The 20,697-nt window shown below is 38.4% G+C and overlaps 1 protein-coding gene across 6 annotated transcripts in view; it reads right to left on the reverse strand.

Moving 5' to 3' along the window:
- Nucleotides 1-550: 550 nt before the first annotated feature.
- SORBS2 (sorbin and SH3 domain containing 2) overlaps nucleotides 551-20,697 on the reverse strand; it is a 71,921-nt gene continuing 51,774 nt past the window's right edge. For all 6 annotated transcript variants that reach the window (XM_066316908.1, XM_066316907.1, XM_066316906.1 and 3 more), the window contains 7 exons: nucleotides 20,610-20,656; nucleotides 19,215-19,329; nucleotides 18,991-19,119; nucleotides 16,987-17,190; nucleotides 6,078-6,127; nucleotides 3,408-3,514; nucleotides 551-2,648 (listed from right to left, as the gene is read on the reverse strand). In XM_066316908.1, coding sequence (XP_066173005.1) covers nucleotides 2,587-2,648; nucleotides 3,408-3,514; nucleotides 6,078-6,127; nucleotides 16,987-17,190; nucleotides 18,991-19,119; nucleotides 19,215-19,329; nucleotides 20,610-20,656 — 714 coding nt within the window. In that variant the 3' untranslated portion in view covers nucleotides 551-2,586. The remainder of the gene's footprint in view (nucleotides 2,649-3,407; nucleotides 3,515-6,077; nucleotides 6,128-16,986; nucleotides 17,191-18,990; nucleotides 19,120-19,214; nucleotides 19,330-20,609; nucleotides 20,657-20,697) is intronic.

Consider the following 20,697-nt stretch of genomic DNA (forward strand, 5'->3'; position numbering starts at 1 on the left):
GCTGCCAGGCAGTGAAAAAAATTTCAACAAAAAACCAAACACAACCTCCTGCTCAAAACCTAGAATGTGCTTTGCCTCTTATTGCAGGATTTTTTGACAGCTGTTCCTTGGCAGGCAGAGATGTCCCAAGTGTAAAGTGTTCCCAAGAACCAGTGTTTTCCTTAATTCTCACTCCTATGCTGTCATCAATGTGGGAATTCTTGTTCTGCTTTTGTTAAAGGATTAGAATGTACGAATTTCTGGCACGTAAAAAGGGTTTATACATTGTGTGTTCTACCTTTGTGTTTCTGTGTGAAGGGTGCTGCTGGCAAGGGAAGAATCATCTCAAATTGGCACACTCTCTGCAGAAATGATGTTGCTTTAGCATTTCAGGTGTTTCAGGGATGACAGAGAAGTGGACCAGGTGAGAGCAGTGGGCAATGCTCATGGCCCAGATTGATGGGTGTGTCAGGACAAGGTGGAACTGTTTGCATAGAAGCTTCAAGAGTTAAGCACTTTGCAATACTTAAGTGATAAGATGCTTGTATTTGGAGAAATGATGGGGAAACAGTTTTGTACTCCAAGCAAAATTTATTAGAAGTCTATTCAAGAAAAAAAAAAAAAAAACCACAGAGACCTTTTGCTTGTAGGAATTCAAAGTCAGTTACCTGAAAGCCAGGTATGAAAAACCTGGCATTTTTCTAAAATCAGATACAGAGTAGAAACAGTACTTTTAAATATCACAGGCAACAGATATTTAAGTCCTCAATCATAAATGGCATCAAAGATAGTATTAATCTCACAGCAAAGCTGCATGCAGATCTAATTAAAATTGAAAGCCTTTGAATATAAAGCTTTTGCCATGAAATCTGCAATAATAAAGGTATGCTGCACAAAGATGTTTCTTTACCTTTGCCTTAATGACCTTTCTCAGTAATAAAGACATATGTACATTTAGATTTGGCTGGTAAACCATATTTTAATTAATAAAATTTTGCATAAAACGCTATCTTACAGAATTGCACTATCCAGATGTGCTTATGGTAAACAGAGCAAGAAAAGAAAAATGCATTGAAATGTTCTGTAGTGAAGAGGGCAACAAAGAAACTTAATTTTTTTCAAAATCAACAACCAAATGGCTCTGTACAAAAAAGCAAAATTATGTACAAAATCCTACAGAGACTACATACATTTTGATAATTTTGATCCTTTACCCATGAAAAACGCAACAGAAGATTTTGCCATCTATAAGGTGCCAAAGAAACCAAATCCAATTTTTTTTATTTTTATAAAGCCATAGTCATTATCATCCTGTGCATTAATTTCATTTGCTATTTATGCTTACCTTTGCTTATGGAAAAATGTATCTTTTCAAACACTTGTTCATTCAGACAAAAACCCAACACCTCTAAAATATATTGGTTTTAATACTTGTGACTTTTTTTTTTTTTTCCATCTAAATTCCTAGAAAGAATGTGTAACTTGGGTTTCATTAACATACATACACACATATAGTGAAATAAATCAGTACATGATGCTTGTGAATATTTTTCAGGTGGCTATGTTAGGAAAGAAAAAAAAAAACAAACCCAAACCCAACAACCCTTTGCACTAACACTGTTTACTTCTCCTGCTTCTTTAATTTCCTGATAAGTAAAATCACTAACCTCTTACACTTCATGTTGCTTTACTATGACAACATTTTGCTTACAACCATTTAATATCAGCCATCAAGAGCAGGTTCTTATTGTCTGTGCTTACAGCATTGCCTTGCTCTTCCTTAAATCCTCTTTCCCAAGTCTTAGACTTTTGCACTTCTTACCTTTGAACAGAGAACAGTACAGCTTCACTACAGTTTTTTCATTAGGGGGAAAAAAAAAAAATAAAAGAAAAAAAGATTGAGCCAATACCATTGCACCCGTTCAGAATGCTTGCAGTTCTTCCATTTTTCACCTTGCTTGCTGGAGATTTTACAATCACTGTGCATTTGTTACAGCATACAAGTGCAGGCAAAAAAAAAAAATCTCTATTAAAGTTTGTCATACATTGTAAACCAGTACAATAGGCAAACCCGTGACACAGCAATGTGGAAGCAACAAATGCTGCCAAGCTCATAAGAATGTGTAAAATCAATTTAAAAAAAAAAAAAAAAACCAGTAAACAGCAACTTTCTTCTGAATTACATGCATGCTGAAAAAAAATCCCACCAGATTTCAGGGCAGTACTCACAAATGTTCAAACCAAGAACAATTTTTTCCCCCCTTTCCCCCCACCCCCCATGGCAACTCCTCTGTGTACCTGTGATCAGGCTTTTCCTAGGGTGTTTCACATGAAAAAAAAACCCCAAAAAACCCCACTTTAAAGCAGGGAGTATTTAAATCTTGAAAGGATTCCTCTTGTCTCAGAAAAGCTCAGTCATTCCCAGGGTGGTTGTTGCTGGAACACTGCTGGGACGGTTTGATGGGATGAGGATGAACTAGATGGCCTCTATTTGAAGACTGCAAGCAAGAAAACAGAAGGCCAGCAGAGCAATGTTTTCTAGCAGCTTGATGCAGATGTGTTGCAGAGATGCAGCATAAATAAGTAGGAAAAAAAAAATAAAAAAATTCACAGCCTCTTGACATAGTTTCCAGGGAAAGTACCAAAGAATTTGGTTCTTCTTGAGGTTCCTGAAATTAGAAGCAATAGATGAAAGATGGGAATACCAGCAGAAAATCAATATGTAAGCATGGCCTTAAACTTTTTACGTTTAATATTGCACAAACAGAGTGATCTACAGTTCCTTGTGCTATATAAGTTTATTTGTGAGGTTTAACAAAGTGTAACTGCAGGAAGAAAAACACAAATGAGGAGGCACCTCTGATTAAATTGTTAGGCCTGATTAAAAGCTGTGCTAAAATTCTTGGTACATAAAAATAATTTAGTTTCAACAACATAAAGTCTAAATAATGTGAATTTTTAAAATATTAGGGTCTTGTCAGATGATTAAATTAGCTGCTGTGTGCATGAGGGTTTATGAAATGATTAAGGCACCGTGTCTAGGTCTGGTTATGAAATCCCATTTGTCCAGTAACACTTGGGTTTCACAGGTGCTCAGTGCTGCAGATGGATTCCTGGGAGAAGGTTTTAAGTTACCTGGCCTTTATAAAGAGAGAAATAAGACACAGTCCATTCTGTGTCACAAATGACAGCACTGCTGTACAACAGTCCAGAGGCGTGTGTCAATTTGCATCTATCGTTTTTAAAAGTCAAAAGTGCAAAATCACCTGCTAATTTCAGTGGATTTTGGGTGGGATTTCTCCTGATAAAGCCAGGTTCTAGTTTATTACACTAAGTGCCAAAAATCGAGGTGTTAAAAAGACACTACACAAAGAGGGCAGCACAGGTCAGGGAGGGGGGAAAAAGAAAGCAACCAATTTAAAACATACCCACAAACCATCCATCATCACACTTTTCCATCACATCAATGACATCTCCCTCTCTGAGCTCCAATTCATCTTCGTTCCTAGGAGTATAGTTATATAGAGCCTGAAACCTTGAATAGGACAAATGATGCATTTTAAAAAGAAGTAAGAGTTCCTTGCATTTTTTGCTCAAGTAAAGGAGCTGGTTTAAACATTACTTCTTGCAAATAGAGGGAGAAAAAGACTTTCTTTTTTTCTTTTTTTTTTTTTTTTGCCTGGTGGATTTGAGGGTTAGGAATTGATACCAAATAAAACCTTCATTAGAAAGGTAACTCATGAGACACTAAAGACTGGGTTTAAAGGCAAGCCTGATGGCTCCTCAACCAGTTGTTTCCAAAACAACTTTTTTTTTTAAACATTTTAGTATTATTTTATAGTTCAGTCACCAAACAGAGGAGGCAGAAGCCTGAAGCAAATCAGAGGATATATGGATGGAAATTCAAGCAATATTCAAACCCTGAGCTGTGCTTCTACACCTGGCCAGATTGCAGGATGTAAGGTGAATAAATGGCAAGAGGTGTGCAATTATTAAATGCACTGTATTTCATTCCTTGCCAGCTTTTAATTAAAGTCCTTTGAATTGAAAGAATAAACTCTCACTAGGGGGAACTGAAGGTTCTTGGGCTGACAGCCCAAAGGAAGATTATTGCACGAGTCTGTGAGACCTGCAGGGTCAGAATTGGTCTTTTTTCCTAAGCAGCTGTGCCTCAGATATGTCTGACAAACAAGCAGTGTACAACTGCAGAAACTGGGAAAAGGAAATAGTTTTAATTCCAGATTACTGAAGCAAAACATAATTTTATCCGTTCTTTTCTCTTAAAACAGTTCACTGAGTTTTAAACCTTAATGCCATTATTAGACTTTCCCCAGCACAAACAAGATAATTTGCTCATTGAGGTGTTTATCATTCTGGCCAAGTCTTCATGGCTTAAATAAGATGTTTACTTCAGGAGAAAATTCCCGCTCCTCAAAGTCCAATTTGAAAATCCTATATAAGGACTGATGCTAGGTTTAGTTTGATGATGGTTATCTTGAATAAACTACACTCATTTTTCACATTGCTGGAGATTAGAAAAGAAGAAAATGTTCCAAGAAAAAAAAAAAATCACTTAATTTCTCATCACTGGTAGTCATCTTCCCGAGCCCTAAAACTCTCTTTTTATATTTTAATTACAGTAACAAAATGGAAAGAGACTGGTTTTTTTTAAGCACTTTCCTTTGGTAATTTGTGTAGCAGGAGCAAGAACAATCTGTGCAAAAAACTAAGTGGCAATACTATTTTCTGTTATGCTTATCATCATTCCAGGAAAGCAGAGCTATGGTGATATTCCAAAAAATAATTAAATGCAGCTTCCAATGGGACAGGATTTGCAGATGTAATGTGTCATGAATAGGATTCAAGCCAATTACTTACTCAAGTACAGTAACAAGAACTTCCCAATGAGCTCTCTTTGAACTTTAGAAATTGGACCTTAGTAATTTCTAGATAATCCATTAAAAAAAAACTCCTTTGTATTAATTTCCTTCTCTCTATGCTAAGCTAAGACTTTCTTAAGTATAAAAACTCTGCTAGAATTGACAATACTGGCAGAAAACATACTCAAGAGAAAGAATGGTTAGTTGACAACTTAAATATATTTCTGTTTTTAATTTTAGGAATCAATAACTTTAGTCATGAACTACTTATACTATATTGAACAAAATGAATTGGACAATTATTGCTTCCAAAACCGAGTTAAGTGCTCCAGTATGCTCAACAATACCAATAGGAAGTTGTGGTTTTAGTCAGATTAAATATCCAAATCGAATTTTATATCTGTGGTATAGCTATTTGGTAACTTTTCACCCCTCTTTTCCACCTTCAAATGACTAAGAAAAACTTACAGGTAATTTTACACAAAAAACCTTAGGTGCATTTAATGAAAAATGATGTATCAGGGCATTTGCTGAAGTGCTCTGATGCCAAAGGAAGAATGGCTGCTGCTTTCAGGGATCACTGAAGCAGGACCTGAGTGCAGGACTGGGGGGAGGAGGGAGGAATCTCAAGAAAATCCTGCACTGAACTTGCATTTTAACAGTCAGGACTGAAATATCCCAAGAACTTCAAATGTTTCTCAAAATAAGACTTGAGTTCTAGGTTCTTCTCCAGTTTTCAGAAAAGCTTCTCTTGTATCTCATATTTGAATTGCACTTGTAAAACACACCAAAAGGAGTGAGCCTGTGTTTCTGTGGGCAACATGATCAAGTGACTTTTTTCCTCTCTATTCACATCCAGAACTGTTCCTGGATCATTGTATCAAGTCAGTAAAGCAGATCAGTTGAATCAATGTTGAATCTCTAATTGTTATTTTGCTGAGATGTAAAAATGGGGAGAATAAAAACAGTCAGAATCTCTTCTGTAAGTACAGGCAATGAAGAAGTGTGAAGTTGCCACGTCTGGTTTCACTGAATTTAAAATTAAAATAAGACTTTGTCTTCTGGGACTTTCTTGGATATCTTCTGACATCATGCAGTTATCTATAGATCTGTGAAATCTCTTCATAACTGTATTTGACAAGTTCAAAAATGATCTGCTGATGTGCAGCTATTGCTCAAAGGTCAGGTTTGGGTTTAGTAGAGAAGAATGATACTTACGGTTCCCCCCCAGAGTGTATATTCTCATGAGAAAGCACAGGGCGCTGGGGCTGAAATGAAATGATTTGAAATGTAATAAAGATTTGCACTTGAAGGTCCAAACACTTTGGATAGGTGTGGAACACAAAGCTGCCCAAGAGTTCATGTTCTACCTTGTGTGACACCGTGGCCCCTTCTGCCCCCCTTCCAACTCAGAATAAATTCTTAAGGGACACGACAAACGACCGAATCTTGGCACATTTAAAGAGCTGAGTTTTGGAGGCCATACTAAAAACTAAACAAAACTGTGAACTTCATCAACAGTCCATTCTATTTATAGTACAGTACAAAGCTGGAATAGAACCCTGCTGCCTCTCCACTGGGAAACAGAAATAACATTAGAACAATCAGACGATGAACATCGCACATTCTTTGGGTGAAATATATTTTTAGATAAGCAGAAATAAAACCCCCTATGCATAATGGCAGAATGTGGAATATCCACAGACAAAACCCATAGCAGTTTACATCACACACACAGAGTACTAACTTGGCAGGCATAACATGCTGAGCTTTCACTAACTCTGTTTCATGTCAAGCCATGCAGGCTGTTGGGAGGCAAAGGACAGAACACTTTCTGAAAGAATACATTTAATCGTGTGAATATAACAATTAACACTTCAACAGAAAAAAAAGTAGTCTGTATTTCCAGTGCAAAGCTTTCTGAAAGGAACTAGGTTCCTTCTTAGTGGAGCATTACTGAGCAATACTATTCAATAATCTGGATGCAATGGAAATGAAAAATACTAATCTTCTACAGAAACTATATCCTGCTTAGAATATCATTGACTTATACTGCTTAGAGTGTGGTGGGGGGCAGAAAGTGCAGGAGCAGCTGCTTGGGAAAGCTCTAGACATGAGCAGGGATTGTATTCTCTGCTGACTGAGGATGCTCTGTGCTCATGCTGTAGGGACAAGTCAGGGAACCACATCTCTTTGGGGTATCAAACACTGCTCACAGCACTTCCTTTCATGAATTGAGTAAACTGCAACCTGGTCTTTAAGCCATGGAGTTTGTCTTGTTGCCCCGTGCTTCTCTCTTGGTTTGACTATTTCAGTCACTCTTTTATCATTCTTGAGGTTTTCCAAGAGAGAAGGCAGCAGTAAACAATTAACAGGCTGATGGCAAAAATCGAATGAAAAAACACAGCGTGTAGTTTGTTAGGTTTTTTCCCCTCTTTTCCCTCTCAGCACATCCAGATGAAATTAGTTAAATTTAATTTCAGCGGTTTCTATGAATACATGCAGAAAATATTGTGAACAGTCTGTACTTTATAGAGTATAACTTCTAAAAGGTGCCTAAATGTGCAGGCAGGTAGATTGCAGATTTTTTTTAAAATTCATATTATTGAATGCTAGATGGGAAAGAGATTTTCAAAGTAAAAAAAAAAAAAAAAAATTGTTTATACTCATTACTGTCTTCTCTCCCTCGCTTAACTCTCCTCTGGCAGTGTACAAGGAAGATGGATAATTTTTACCAAAGAACAGAGAGTGAAGATTGCAAATTACCCAGTTCTCAGCAAACCTCCTTCAGTGGCTGCTTGTCAAGCAAGAGCACAGTCAGAATGCTTTGTATTTAGCCTGGAATCTGACCTGATCTGCTGCTCATCTTTCATCAGCTCTGTAACTGAGCTGAATGCCAAAGATAGTCAGAAATGCAAAAGAACTCAACTGAGTTAAGGACTTCTCCTATAAACAATGAAAGTAAAAGTCCTAAACGATGCTACAAATGATTTAATGCTTTGAACATAATACCAAGCCAGGAAAAAACTGGGTAGGTTAGTATTATCTCCTTTTTCTGCATAGACTTCATAAAACCTTCTATTGCTAATTAACTACTGCAGAAATAGAGCAGAATCACGGTGGCTTATGATTTTCAACTCGGTGCTATTGCTGCAGAGGAAAGAGTCTTGTGAGAAAATGAAAATCTTGGAGAAATGGGGTGAAGTAACTGGTGGTGTGTCTGAACAGGGGGCCTTTGGCACTCGCTCTCTGTGTGGATGCATCCCACAATAATTCCCCAGCTGACATCCAGAAGATTTCCCATTTTCTTTCCCTCAGCTCTCATTCCTGCACACACTGGACAGGGGAGTGTTACAAGGATTCCCAGTGTTCACCTGCACCTCAGTTTACCAGACTATCCTGTTTCCTGGGAAATATTGCAGGACCTAACCCCAAAACATCCAGGAGTGTACAGTCAGTGGTCCCAGCTGTAGGCCTGGTTTTCATGCCTAGATGATACTGCACTTGCATATAAAAGTTCCATAGAGTCCTGAGCATGCAAATTAGGTGCTTTTGTACTTTTGGAATTAAAAGTCATAAATACACTACACATTAACCAACACACTCCTCTTAATATCCTGGTTACACTGTCATTCATTTGGAGTAATGTGCAAAATGAAAGTAGGGGTTAATCCCTTTTTTACAGCTGTCACTCCCAGTTGGACTTTCTGTGAGATAGTGTTTGTCTGCTTCTGCAAGAATCCTGTAGATTCCTAGGATTGAATAAACTACAATCCTAGGAATTCCTAGGACTGAACTGTCTGTCTTCATCAATGAAGAAAGTCCTCAATACCTGAAAACAAACAGAGGCCTGCCAAAAAGCTAAGACTTTGGAACTTACACAAACCTGCATATCTTAAGCTAACATTCAGATTTTAAAAAGGAAGACGCCAGAAAAATGATCTCCTAAAATCAGCAGCAGCAGCATGGAAAACAATTCATCCCATTACTAGTTTTAAGACCTAAATGTTAAGAAACCAGTGCAAAGGACAATTCAATCTTAAACTGAAAGTAAAACATAAACCATAAATTCTCATTCTCATAGAGTTTAGGTTGAGGGTGAGCTTTTGTGTTTGTTTGACTCTTTGTACTTTTTTTTCTTTCCCCTTTTTCATAACATAGATTACCTTTTTCAGCAAAATCCATGCAAATTCTAAAACCCCTGACTTTCTGGCTAGGTGAAAATATTAGAATTGTGTTAGGATTACGTTACAGGTAAGAAGTGAAAGGTTAAAAACTATTAAAATCTGGAATGCTTGGATAAACAGGACAGTATTGAGTGAAAAAAAACCACAGCAGGAGCAAAACAGTTTGAAAAGGGCATGGATTCAAAACCAAAAAATTCAGTCTATATACATGTAATGGAGAATCAATTTTTCACTCTTAGAAGCTGTATTTTTAATAAAATAAAAATGCTTTGAAAGAGAGGAGTAATTTTAATAAAACTAGACTAACTGTAAAGAACCAGAGGAAATGGTTGTAGCACTGGAAATACCGTGCAGTACTGCAGAGATTCAGTACACTGATGGATTTCTAGAGAAGTTCAGGCAGACACAGACCTGGTGCCTTCACTCAGAGCACAGAAGCACAACAGGAAGAAAACAGAGCATACTGACAGCACTGAGACACTGGGCTAAAAACAGAATACTGAAGGGACTAGACACTGAGCTCCTTGTCCATGGAGAAGCTGCACACTGGGCACCCAGAACCATACCCTGTGTGAATAGCTGTGACCTCTGACAGGTGAGCTGCAGCATCTCTTAGTCAGCACTGGGCTACGAGGAGGTTTACCCAGAACAAAGAGCTCCCTCTTTAAATTGGCCTAGAAGAACCACAAAAACTTGGTCAAGTGAGAGCTTCGGAATGAAGCATCGTGGGGTTTTTGTTGCTTCATTCACCACATGCAAATCAGACATGCTCTTCCTGGTACCAAAAAGCAGTTGTTACAGGTAGGAGGAAGGATACTGTTAGTATACAGTATTTTCATTGCTACCACTGGATCTTTTTTTTTTCCCAAGGGTTTCCTCCTCTGGCACATGCCCTTATATGTTACAATTAAAAATTGAATCATGAATAGTATAACAGTTGTAACAGTTATTGCATGTGTACCCCCTGAAGTAGCTCAGATAATAACACAGAAGAGCTCAGCAGAAAAGAGCAGAAATGCCACCTTAGAAATACCAATGGGAAATGGAATTCCTGGTTGTTAAACAGAACACACCCGTTGGATTTGCATTTAGAAAGCAAGTAAATACCAGGTGGAAAGCACTTCATGGAAATATCCTCGTTTTTTTAGTATCACTGCAAATCAGCTTCATGTTGGTCAGAATTCAGTCCTTAAGGGGTGTGTGTGCAGCAAATGTGAAATCTCTTGGGCAGGGTGAGATCTACTCTTAGGAGAGGGGTGATAAGAAGAACAAAAAAGAGATACCAAGAGAGGCCAAGAAGGCAGAAAAACGTCAGCATTTCTCCTTAGGATGTGTCTCCAGACTTCTTTTGCAGCACCCATCCCTCCCACCAACAGAGGGCCAAGTGACACCTCCCATCCATAGCTCCTGGAATTCCATTTAGTTGAAAGCCACATATCAGATATATATACACCTATATACACACATATGTATGTATTTTTAAATGAACAAAAGTTACTGAAGTATTAGCGTACAGTTTCAAGAACATATATTCCTATTTATTTTCAGCTTGGATAATACACCTTGCTTAAATAAGGGCAAAGAATAGAAAGGTCACCTAAAAAGAATTTCAGTGTAGATGAGGAATGTTCTTAATTTTGCTGGTTAGGCTAAGCAAAAGTACCAAAAGCACTCTACTGACTGCTAAATTATTAAAAGTTGCAGAAACAAGGGCAGTACTCTGTTTTACCCCTTCTCTGAGGTGGAACAAACCTGAGCTCATGACAGATTCATGCCCTGGAAAGAAGCCTTATGTGTCTTCCCTACTTCAGAAAAAAACCCAACAGATCTGTTGATCTTGAGACTTCTTTAAGTCCATTATGTCTGTGTTTTCTATGAAGGCACATTGTAAAATGGGGTGGATCTTAAGGAAAAAAAAAAAAAAAGGAGGAGGGTATTTATGACACAGATGTAATGATGCAATGATCACTTTTCTAGGATAGTTTCTCTTTACGTGACTTTTTCTCCTTTTTGTGAGCAGATGAATTTTCGGGAAGTCAGCACTGCAAATTGTCTTTGTCTTTCTAGAGCAAGTTTTCATTTTCCTGCCACAGAGCTTCAATGCTGACACAAACTGTAGTCCTGAAGAGGGGATAATCTTTGTCAGTCCTTGACTAACAGAATTGGTATTTAGAACCTTTGCAGTGGTGCTTTTCTGTGAAATTTATTACTTTTCTCCCAGGCTTTGGATTGAAATTGAAGACAGAAACACAAATGTTATCTAGTTTCTGCATACTTGAATACAATTCTCTTTCATTCAATGAACTAATTTTCTGCATACTTGAATACAATTCTGTTTCATTCAATGAACTAAGTTACATTGCTGTCCAGGTATGGATCTGAAATTGGGTTGAAGGCTTTACCTATCATTGATATCTTCTTAAACTATTTAATTGTATCATAATGGTTATAGTTTTACTTTGTGTTTCATTTGGAAAAGGCCAATCAACCCTCCATTTCTTATGTTATTCAATATTAGTAGAGAAAGCAGCACATCTGAGAAGATCAAGCTCAGTGTTAGACTTGCAGTTATTTAACAGGCACCAAGATTCACCACAATCCATATCCAAGATGTGCAGTTACCTTTAACTGTAGGGAGTCTTTCTCCTGCTGATGGAAGGGTTTAGAGAGGAGAGGAGGTGAGAGGGAAGCAGTAGACAGGGACATTGGAGGAGCAGAGTGGGAGGTAGGTTCCTTGGCAGAGGGAAATGGAAGAGCAGAAGAAAGATGGAAAAGAGGATCAGTCTCCTGATGTTCCAGCAGAAAGCAGAGCTGGCTTAGAGGTTTAGGAGCTATGAGAAGTAGCTGTGCTATAACACTGTTACAAAATAAGCTGAAGGATGTGGAATGCTCAGTAAGGAGACCTCTAACTAACACAAACAATCACAAATCTCATGCTGATGTTATTATTAGTCATCTACTTTTCTGGGAGAAATTTCCTGCCTCAGAAAGCATTAAAAAGTCGCCATTTGTGGCCATGGATTTCACCTCTATTCTTAAGTTTTTCAGGTCATTTAAGGGTAGAGATAGCCTGTAAAATGTAATTAAATATTTTAACATTTGGCAGTAAAACATACTGTCCTAAGCACCTGAATTGCATGCTGACAGTCAAGGCAACTACCTGAATAGTCTGTTGAAGTAACTGCTGGACAGGAAAATGATCTATGCCTGGGAACTGCACAAACTGTATAATCCTATTGTGGCATTTAATGGTCAGCACACACTGGGGATAGTTCAGTGATGGACTGTCCCAGAGAGGAACTGGGGAGGGCTTCAGGAGGGAGCATTTGTCTAAGTGCCAGACATAAAGTGATCTGTTACTGTGAGTCAGAGTCTCATAACAGAGCCTATAAACACCTCAGCTGCTGGACTGACACATGCAAAGCACAAACCACAGAGGCTCTTCAGGAGGCACACGTCCCTCCCTCGGCAGGATGTTAACAGCCTTGGCTTCTGGGGCCTCTCTCTCAAAAGGGGCAGCACAAAATGGGCCAGTGAGGGAAATGGTTCACTTGCTTTTCACATCAGAAGCTCCTTGGCAAACAATGAGCACAGGAGGGAAAGGACCAGCACAACTGATACATCATAGAATTTACAATTATGCATATGCCTGCTTCTGAGAAGGGACTGTCCACTTATGCTGACAATTTTTAATCATAGACTCATAGAGTGGCTTGGGTGGGTTTTTTGATCTTTGGTTTAAAGATCATCTAGTTCCATCCTCGTTGCCAAGTCCAAGGACACCCTTCTTCTTAAACCAGCTTGCTCAGAGCTCAGTTTTATCAAATGCAATCATGTAACAGTGTGCCTGTGCACAATACAAACATAAATACAAGGCAAAGAATAATTGCACTAAGTTAGCTGAACACAGAAGTCAAGGTTGTCAGAAATTAAAATACCTTATCAATATTTGGTGAAGTATATCCTTCATAACAATCCACAGAATCTTCTCCACTTGCTATTGGCAATTCTAAATTGTCATGTACCAGATCCTCCTCTATATATAGTCTAGGCAGTTCTTCTGTTGTGCCTTGTGCTTCTCCAGAGAAAAATGATTCTTGAGGTTCTGAGTGATGCCCTCTGTTAAGTGCCAGTTCTGCAGGACAGATTTCCTCTTCGTTTTCAGCACTTGCAGCCAGCACACTGGACAAGGAGCCTTCTTCACATGGTGAAGGGATGTTGGGGGTAGTGCCACGTTCACCTTCTCCTGTAGTACCTGACAGATCTCTGGGTACCTCAATAACTAAAGGGTCAGTTGTGCCTTCTAAGTCCTTATCCTTTCCTGACTTGCTGTTGTTGGTGACATGCTGATATGCCGTGTCATGAGATGAGCTGGCTGAACACGGGACAGAGGGAGACACAAGAAAGGACAGAGGAAGAGCTGCAGGAGAGCTGAGAAACCCCTCTGTGTTTGGCACAAAGTGACCACCCTTAACGTGGTGAGTGCTGTTACCTGGGGAGAGTGCTGCACTTTGGGAGGTTGCTAATGCCAAAGAGTAGAGCTCTTCTAAGTCACAAAGAAAACTGTCTGGAACTGATGGAGAAGTTAAGTTGCACATGCCTGAAGGTGAAAACCCAACAGTCCTCGAGAACAAGTCACTAGAATCAGCCTGGAGAATCTTTTGATCAATGTGGGACCAAGATGAGGGAAGTTGTCTGGAAAGTGGGGTCAGTGCTTGGGAAGGCAACTTCAAAAAGAAAAACAGGGGAATTGAAATAGGTAAGCGTGACAGAGAATTAGGATATGAGTAAACTGGAAAAGAAAAAATGTCTGTGCCATCATCTGGATGCCAGGGTCCAATTTCAGTGACCATGGGTGTCTGAAATCACCACTACATGAATCAGAAGAGCAGGAAAGACATTTGAAACATGAAGCTATCAGGTTCTGGCTTAGGGCATAAATGTCAACCATTAAGACAGATCTGAATCATTACATTCAGGAAGGCAACTGCATTTGATCTGCTGAAGTTATGTTACTTATGGTGCTCTGTTAGTGAGCCTGTCACAGGTTATTAAATCATACAATTAATAATAATGAATTTTTCCCAAACCATTACTCTTATTTTGAGAATAGCATTTTCAGAAGTACACTTCAGGTGTCATTAAATACTTCTTTTCAAGTATAACAACTGAGGTAATTTCTAATTACTGAAGTGTTAATACTACCTTTTCTTAGTACTTCTGAGTAAATGTTTAAGAAACATCTTTAATACATTGCATACTTTTATTAAGGCATGAGCAGCTGCAGAATGAATTTTTTTTTTGTTTTCAAAATTAACCCTATTAGTTCAAAATGATGTCAACATTTGTGAAAGGTACATTCAGTTCAAACTGGACACAGGCAGTCAACAATGCTCTTAAATAGTGACAGCAGAGTACACAACAGGATGCTTTGAGTACCATGACACAGTATTGATTGAAGGATCCTTCTGGCAAAAGAAACGTCCTTTTCTAACAATGAGACTGGTGAGTCAAACGTACACAGCATCAGTGGATATCCATTGCTTCAGTAAATACTGAAAATGCATTTCTGTTACTGTAAATCCTCAAAATCAAAACTGAGCAAAGAAAAATATTTCGATCTCATCATTACAACCATCCAAAATAATTAGATGTAAACTCCTAAGTTATCTGGACTGCTACAGACTTTAATCATTAATGCAATAGAGAAAAATAACTTCAAAAGTCTACATTAACGTTGCAGAATAGGGAGGTTAGTTCACTTACCTTCTGCTTGAATTTTCTTGAGGCAAACAGCTTTCTATTATAGTTAGACAAACGTTTGTTACAGAGTTTTCTGTACCCAGTAAACAGTATAAACTGACACAATGCAGTCTGCTAAAGCAGAGCTGGGCTATTACAGAAATACCCACTCTCTTTCCCTCATCATTCCTCATGAGCAAGGGCCCCTGATCTGTGTTTTCAGGTCAGGAATACTGCTGAGGAGACCTTGCCATTTTTACTTCCCCATGGCTATAAGCTGCACTAGATCTAAAGATACAGATGGATTAGGCCAAGTTATGGAGAGCAACATTTGCTCATAACTTCTTTTACCTGTTTATTTTATTGCCATTAGGCCAGAGAAGATTAGTGTAATTGTTTAGCAACAAGGAGCAATATGTGTTAAAAACTCCAAAGGAACAGGGTAAGTGGTATCAGAAAGAGTGGTAAACTCTAGAACACTCTCAGGACTGATGAAATTCTTCTGGGCAGCCAGGAACAATTTGTCTTCTTCATGGTATTGCCATTTCTGAATGCAGCTGAATCCAGAGGAAAGATGTCTGTTTAAGAGTCTCAGTGGAAGGTGGTTTGGGTTTTTTTTTTTAACCTGATTATTGCAAAAGTATCCTATATTAAAAAGAAGGCTTCTACCAGTTTCCTTCCCTCATGAACTCATTTAGCAATAACTGACTTGCTAATAGTGGCAGGATGGTTTTGCAGTATGGAGGTAAATGCTCTGAAGCATGACCTGTGCTCCACAAGGGCTCTGGAGCCTGGGCAGGAGTCCTTAAAGAGAAGCCTGCTCCATAAAAACCAGGGAGGCACCTCTGGAATATGGAGCACTGAAGCTGCATCAGAGTCCTGCCTTGCCTTCAGGATTCCTGTAACAATAAGGGGACCTGGCTCATGAATCCCTCAGGTGGCAGCTCCAGAATGTGATGTGACTTCAACAGTTTTGTGGGAATAGAAGAGATAGGATGTAGTTCTCTGTTGTGACACATTCTGGGAAACCAGACAAGACCTGTTCTAGCAACTGTCACAAACAAATACTTAATAATAAGAAATATTTTCAGAGGCTGCTGTTGCCTATAAATGACATCTTTTGGTAGCTTTTTACAAGCCCCAAGTAGTAAGTAAATGTGGAACTTATTTCAAAGTCGAATAGATATAAGTAGATATAAGTAGGAAAGAGGACAAAACCAAATGAAACATGGAATAAAAACAGGATAAAGAAGTTTATAATTATACACAAAACCCCCTGCTCATGCTGAAGAGATAAACAACAAAGGTAAAGAGGAAGATCTAAAAAGTTTCCATCTTGAGTGTTCAAAATAATTGATGACATGTTAATTCTAAGCACAATTTGCATGCAGAAACTTCCTTAGTTTCTATCACTGCCAAAAATGTTATGTTCCCTGCACGGTGAGTGCAAAGTCTCCCAAGTCAATGATAAAGCAGAGCACAGGGATCTTTCTGCAGCATCCTGCAGTGTGATTTATGGTGGTTATCCAGACTGGGAAGGAAAACAATTCAGAACTTACGATACACATGTGGTGTGAAAAATATACAACCAAAAGGTCTGAATCCAAGTTCACTGACAGTGTGATGACAATCATCTCACTCCTAAATGAACCAATCCTGTCAGTCTGAACCACTCTAAAGAACACACCAACAGCCTCCTCCTAGACTGTGGATGGCAGGAGGAGGAAGGTTTTGGTACAGAATCACTGGCTGTTCTCCTTCCAAAGGTACAGAACTGGTCTTGGCAAGTTGTGTCCTGCATGCTTATGGAAATGTGGGCTTTTAGGACAGCTGGGTTACGGGAATGTCTTCACACTGTACTATTGGAAGGCTGCTAGACATACCCTTAACGCTCAAGATTCCCAAATAAAATTTTCTCTGGTGAGAAAAATTCCAACTCTGACTTTTCTGCCCAAATTTGGCCTGTCTCTACTCAAGGTAATGTAACAGCCAATAAAGGAAAGAGCATCAATGCTGGCAGAATATGAGCCACGCTTGTCTATTAAATATAATTTATTAACAACACAGTAATGCAATTCTACCTGTGCAAGAGAGAAAAGGTGTACTTAAAGCCTAAGTTATGTATAATGTTAACAAAGGAATTACAATGCCTTCTAAACCCACTCCAGGGGTGGTGGCTAACATCAGAAAATCCTTACCTTAGTTGAACTTAAATGATGTATTCTGTCACTAGAATAGCTCTGGGGTATTGGAGGGTCAGGATAGTCATCAGCACTTTTTGATGGGTTCTTTTTGATGACTTCTACATAGGAGACAGGGAAGATGCCTTGTTTGTTGGTTCCTGGTATTTTACCTTCATACCAGTTTTGATCAACTCGCTTCAGAAGAGTTACTTTGTCTCCCTGAAAGGCATTATGAAAATGAGATATCAGCACACACACTGGCAGTTAATTTTGTACATAACAGGTAGTATTTTAACACAGTTTAACACAGTATCTTCCCTACAGTGCTGTTTCCCATCAGTCTTGAGCATCATCTCCATTTTCCCATTTTCCCTCCCACTGATAATAGCCATAAATAATAAAACTACCATCCCAGTAAAATGAGGAGTTAGGTGTGGACTGAAAATGCTGTGCTTTAATCTGAGGGGTAGCTCATGTAGTCTTCTTCTCTTGCTTGGGAGATTAACATGAACACTTCTTTTTGGAAAATAACCTGTTGTAATTGTTGGCCAAGCTTCTAGCTGATGCCCCAGCTATTGTATGCAACAGTGATTGCTGTGCCCATTTGTTCTTAAGAGGGATAAAAGTTCAATCATTAAATCTATGCAAGGGCTTTGGTATCAGTAAAACTGGAGTAAGTGAAGGTAGAAAATTAAAAAGTGTGAGTCTGTTGAAAATGTGAGAGAAAAAAGTGCTTTTCCTGTGTAAAATGGGCAGGGCCTCGTTGTTCTTAGAGACTGTAGAAATTGAAATGGAAAACACCAACTTTATATTTAAACCTTTTACTTCATGAGCCACACCCTTCTTTGGTTTACATCATGTTCTTTACACCATGACTTTCTGAAAAAACTCCTTGCCTATTAGTTTTGCATTCTTTTTGCTTTCTTTAATTTTGGTTCTCTAGTTGGTGTGTGGAGTTCACTCCAATTGTCTTTAGTGAGATGGAATAAAGGAAAAGTGTAAATCAGCTTTTCAAACAAACCAGAATTGGGCTTGTCAAGATTATGATCACCACCATAAACACAAAAGCTGCTTTTAGAAAGCAATAAAACATTGAATTATCCCCAAGCCCTAATTTCTCTAAATTCCTATTCCTGGTTTTTTTTTTTTTTTTTTTTTTTTTTTTAAATCTCTCAGACTTTTACAAATTTCTAATGAGTTAAAAACATCCATTATTTTCAGTAGTGCTGGATTAGGCTCTAGGTCAGCAACAAACATCTCTATCCTTGCTTTTTTGTTCAAAAGAAAAACAAACCACTGAAAAGCTTCTATGAACTCTACTTCTTAAAAAAAAAAAAACCCAAAAACCTAAGGGGCAGAACTTCCCAGTGGATGAGAAGTACATGCTACTTACAATTAAGTATGTAATATCTGCAATAGGAAAATTTCTCTATAGTATAAAATTTCTCCACAGTATTAACATTCCAGTGTCTAACCAACTCAGAAATGAAACAGTTCTTTCGCTCATGTGCAATTCAGTATAGCTACCATGAGATGCATAGGAAAGATAACAGAACAGTATAAACAGAGATCTGTTCTTAAATAAAATATTTCTATTCACAAAAATATCTCTGAGCCTTTTTTTTTTTTTTTTTTTTTGGTAGCTTTTATCTTCTGTAATTTTCTGTTTATTCTGCATTAAAATCCCAATATAATAATTGTGATAGGCAGGGATTGAAAAAAGGAATAGATAATTGAAGTGAAAACTCAAAATTTAGCTGGGCAGCTGGCAGATGACTGTGTGTCCTGCTCTGCCACAGTCCCAATTAAAGGCACAACACAGTGACAGGAGTTGCAGTGGCTGGTTCAGACTGCAAGGCACCGAGCTGTAATGTTAGACTTTCCTACCCTGACATCACTTTGTGCACTCCAAATCTGCAGTGCAGAGTGCACAAAGCACACTATTTACCTCTGGACTGATTCCTGTGTGGCAGGAGACATTACAATGGCACTTGGAGGGAAGGCAGTTCTCAACTGTACCTTTCTGAGTGATAACTCCACGTTTGTGTCTGCGCTGAAATTGTATTTGGCAACAGCTTCTCCAATCTCTCCAATGTGGGCAGGGGGAGGTGGCCTGGCAGGCTGTGCTTTTTCTGGGGGAGAAAGTTTCTAAGCAAAAAGAAAAAAACAGATTTTCATCATTCTCACGTGGTTTGTGGACCTATTACCCCAATTAATGAAAGGAATTAAAACAAAGAACAAACCTCAACATAAGAAATTGGGAATATTCCAACTCTTCCATGGTGCTCGCCCTCATACCAGTTTTGATCAATTTTCCTGAGGATATAGACAGTATCTCCTTTCTTAAAGGACAGCTCTCTGTAACAAATTCATTTGTATCAGATGTTTATAGCTTTACATTTGACTCTTCTCCCTGCAGGATTCCTGAGATCTTTACAGTTTGGAACTGAAACAGAATGTAACAACTCAACATTTGAAGAAAAAGTGTCACAGCTGTGGTACATTCACCAAGTGACCACACCATAGAAAACCAAATGACTCCCACTGATGAATCCCATGCAGTATCTATAGGTTACAAAGGCCTGTTTAACAGTATGATTCCAAGGAAGTATTGCTATTTTCCACCAGAGAACTTAGTATGATGTCTTTTGGATCACCTGGTTAAGTTTGCTTTTATTACTTGGTGTGTTCTTTATGAACCTCGTGGTGTATTCCATATTTTTATGGCCTGTCACTGTCTGTCTGCAGCACAACAGCTTGGTTACAGAAACACAGAAACCTGCTTCTGCTCTACACCTTTTTTTCCTAACAGCTGTTAAGAAACATGAAGAGCACAGGATTATGTTCTCACCAGTTCTTGATACTCAGAGACTGTGATATGTTAAATGTTGGCTACCTAGAAAGGGACTTTTTAAAGTCATTAGGAATATTTTCAGATCCTGGCTTGGGAGGTCTTTGCTGTATCACTCATTTGGTTTTTCAAGAGCTAATGTGCTGCTCTGGTAATTTCAGTTGTGAGTTTTGTCCTGACACAGCAAATGTAATTCTAGTGTCAATGTCTGATCACATCTAAAGACTGTTTAAACATCTTGGAACATTGGAACAACAGCCAAAATGAATTATAGACATTCTATGACTCTCTCATATCCTAAATCAGTGGTTCCCAATCTTTTGTTCTGTGCCACTGCTTTTTGTGCTGGTTTGTGGCAGTCACAACCCACAGAAAGCCTGTGTATGTTGAGACAGACAGGAAGAGGCTGGAGAATTATACAGACTTTTGATAAACTCACTATCTGTGACAGTAGCTAAAGCAATTTACCCTCTGCCACCTAAATATAATTCAAAGATATAATAAATTAAATATAATGCAACAAAGAGCATTCAGTATGTGTCCCTCACAACCTGTGCTCCAGAAGGCTGAAGATCACAGCTGCTCATGTGTTTAAAAAGATACAATGGAGAATAAAATAATTTAAGGTCATTTTATTACAAAGTAACTTGCTAATGCAGAGACTACTGTGACAGAAGCAGGGTCCTCCTGTTCATTCACTGTTGAAATTGGCTCAAAAACCTCTCAAGTGGTACAAAGGGTTGGCTTGAATTATGAATTCTTAAATGAACAAAAGTCTAGTACTTACTTAGAAGTTTGAGCTTTAAAGTCATATACAGCTCTAGCTGGCAGTTTCTGAAAAACAGGCAATTTGATTAATACATTCAGGTAATGTT

Source organism: Sylvia atricapilla, chromosome 4, assembly GCF_009819655.1.
Source record: "Sylvia atricapilla isolate bSylAtr1 chromosome 4, bSylAtr1.pri, whole genome shotgun sequence".
In the NCBI taxonomy this organism is placed as follows: Eukaryota; Metazoa; Chordata; class Aves; order Passeriformes; family Sylviidae; genus Sylvia; species Sylvia atricapilla.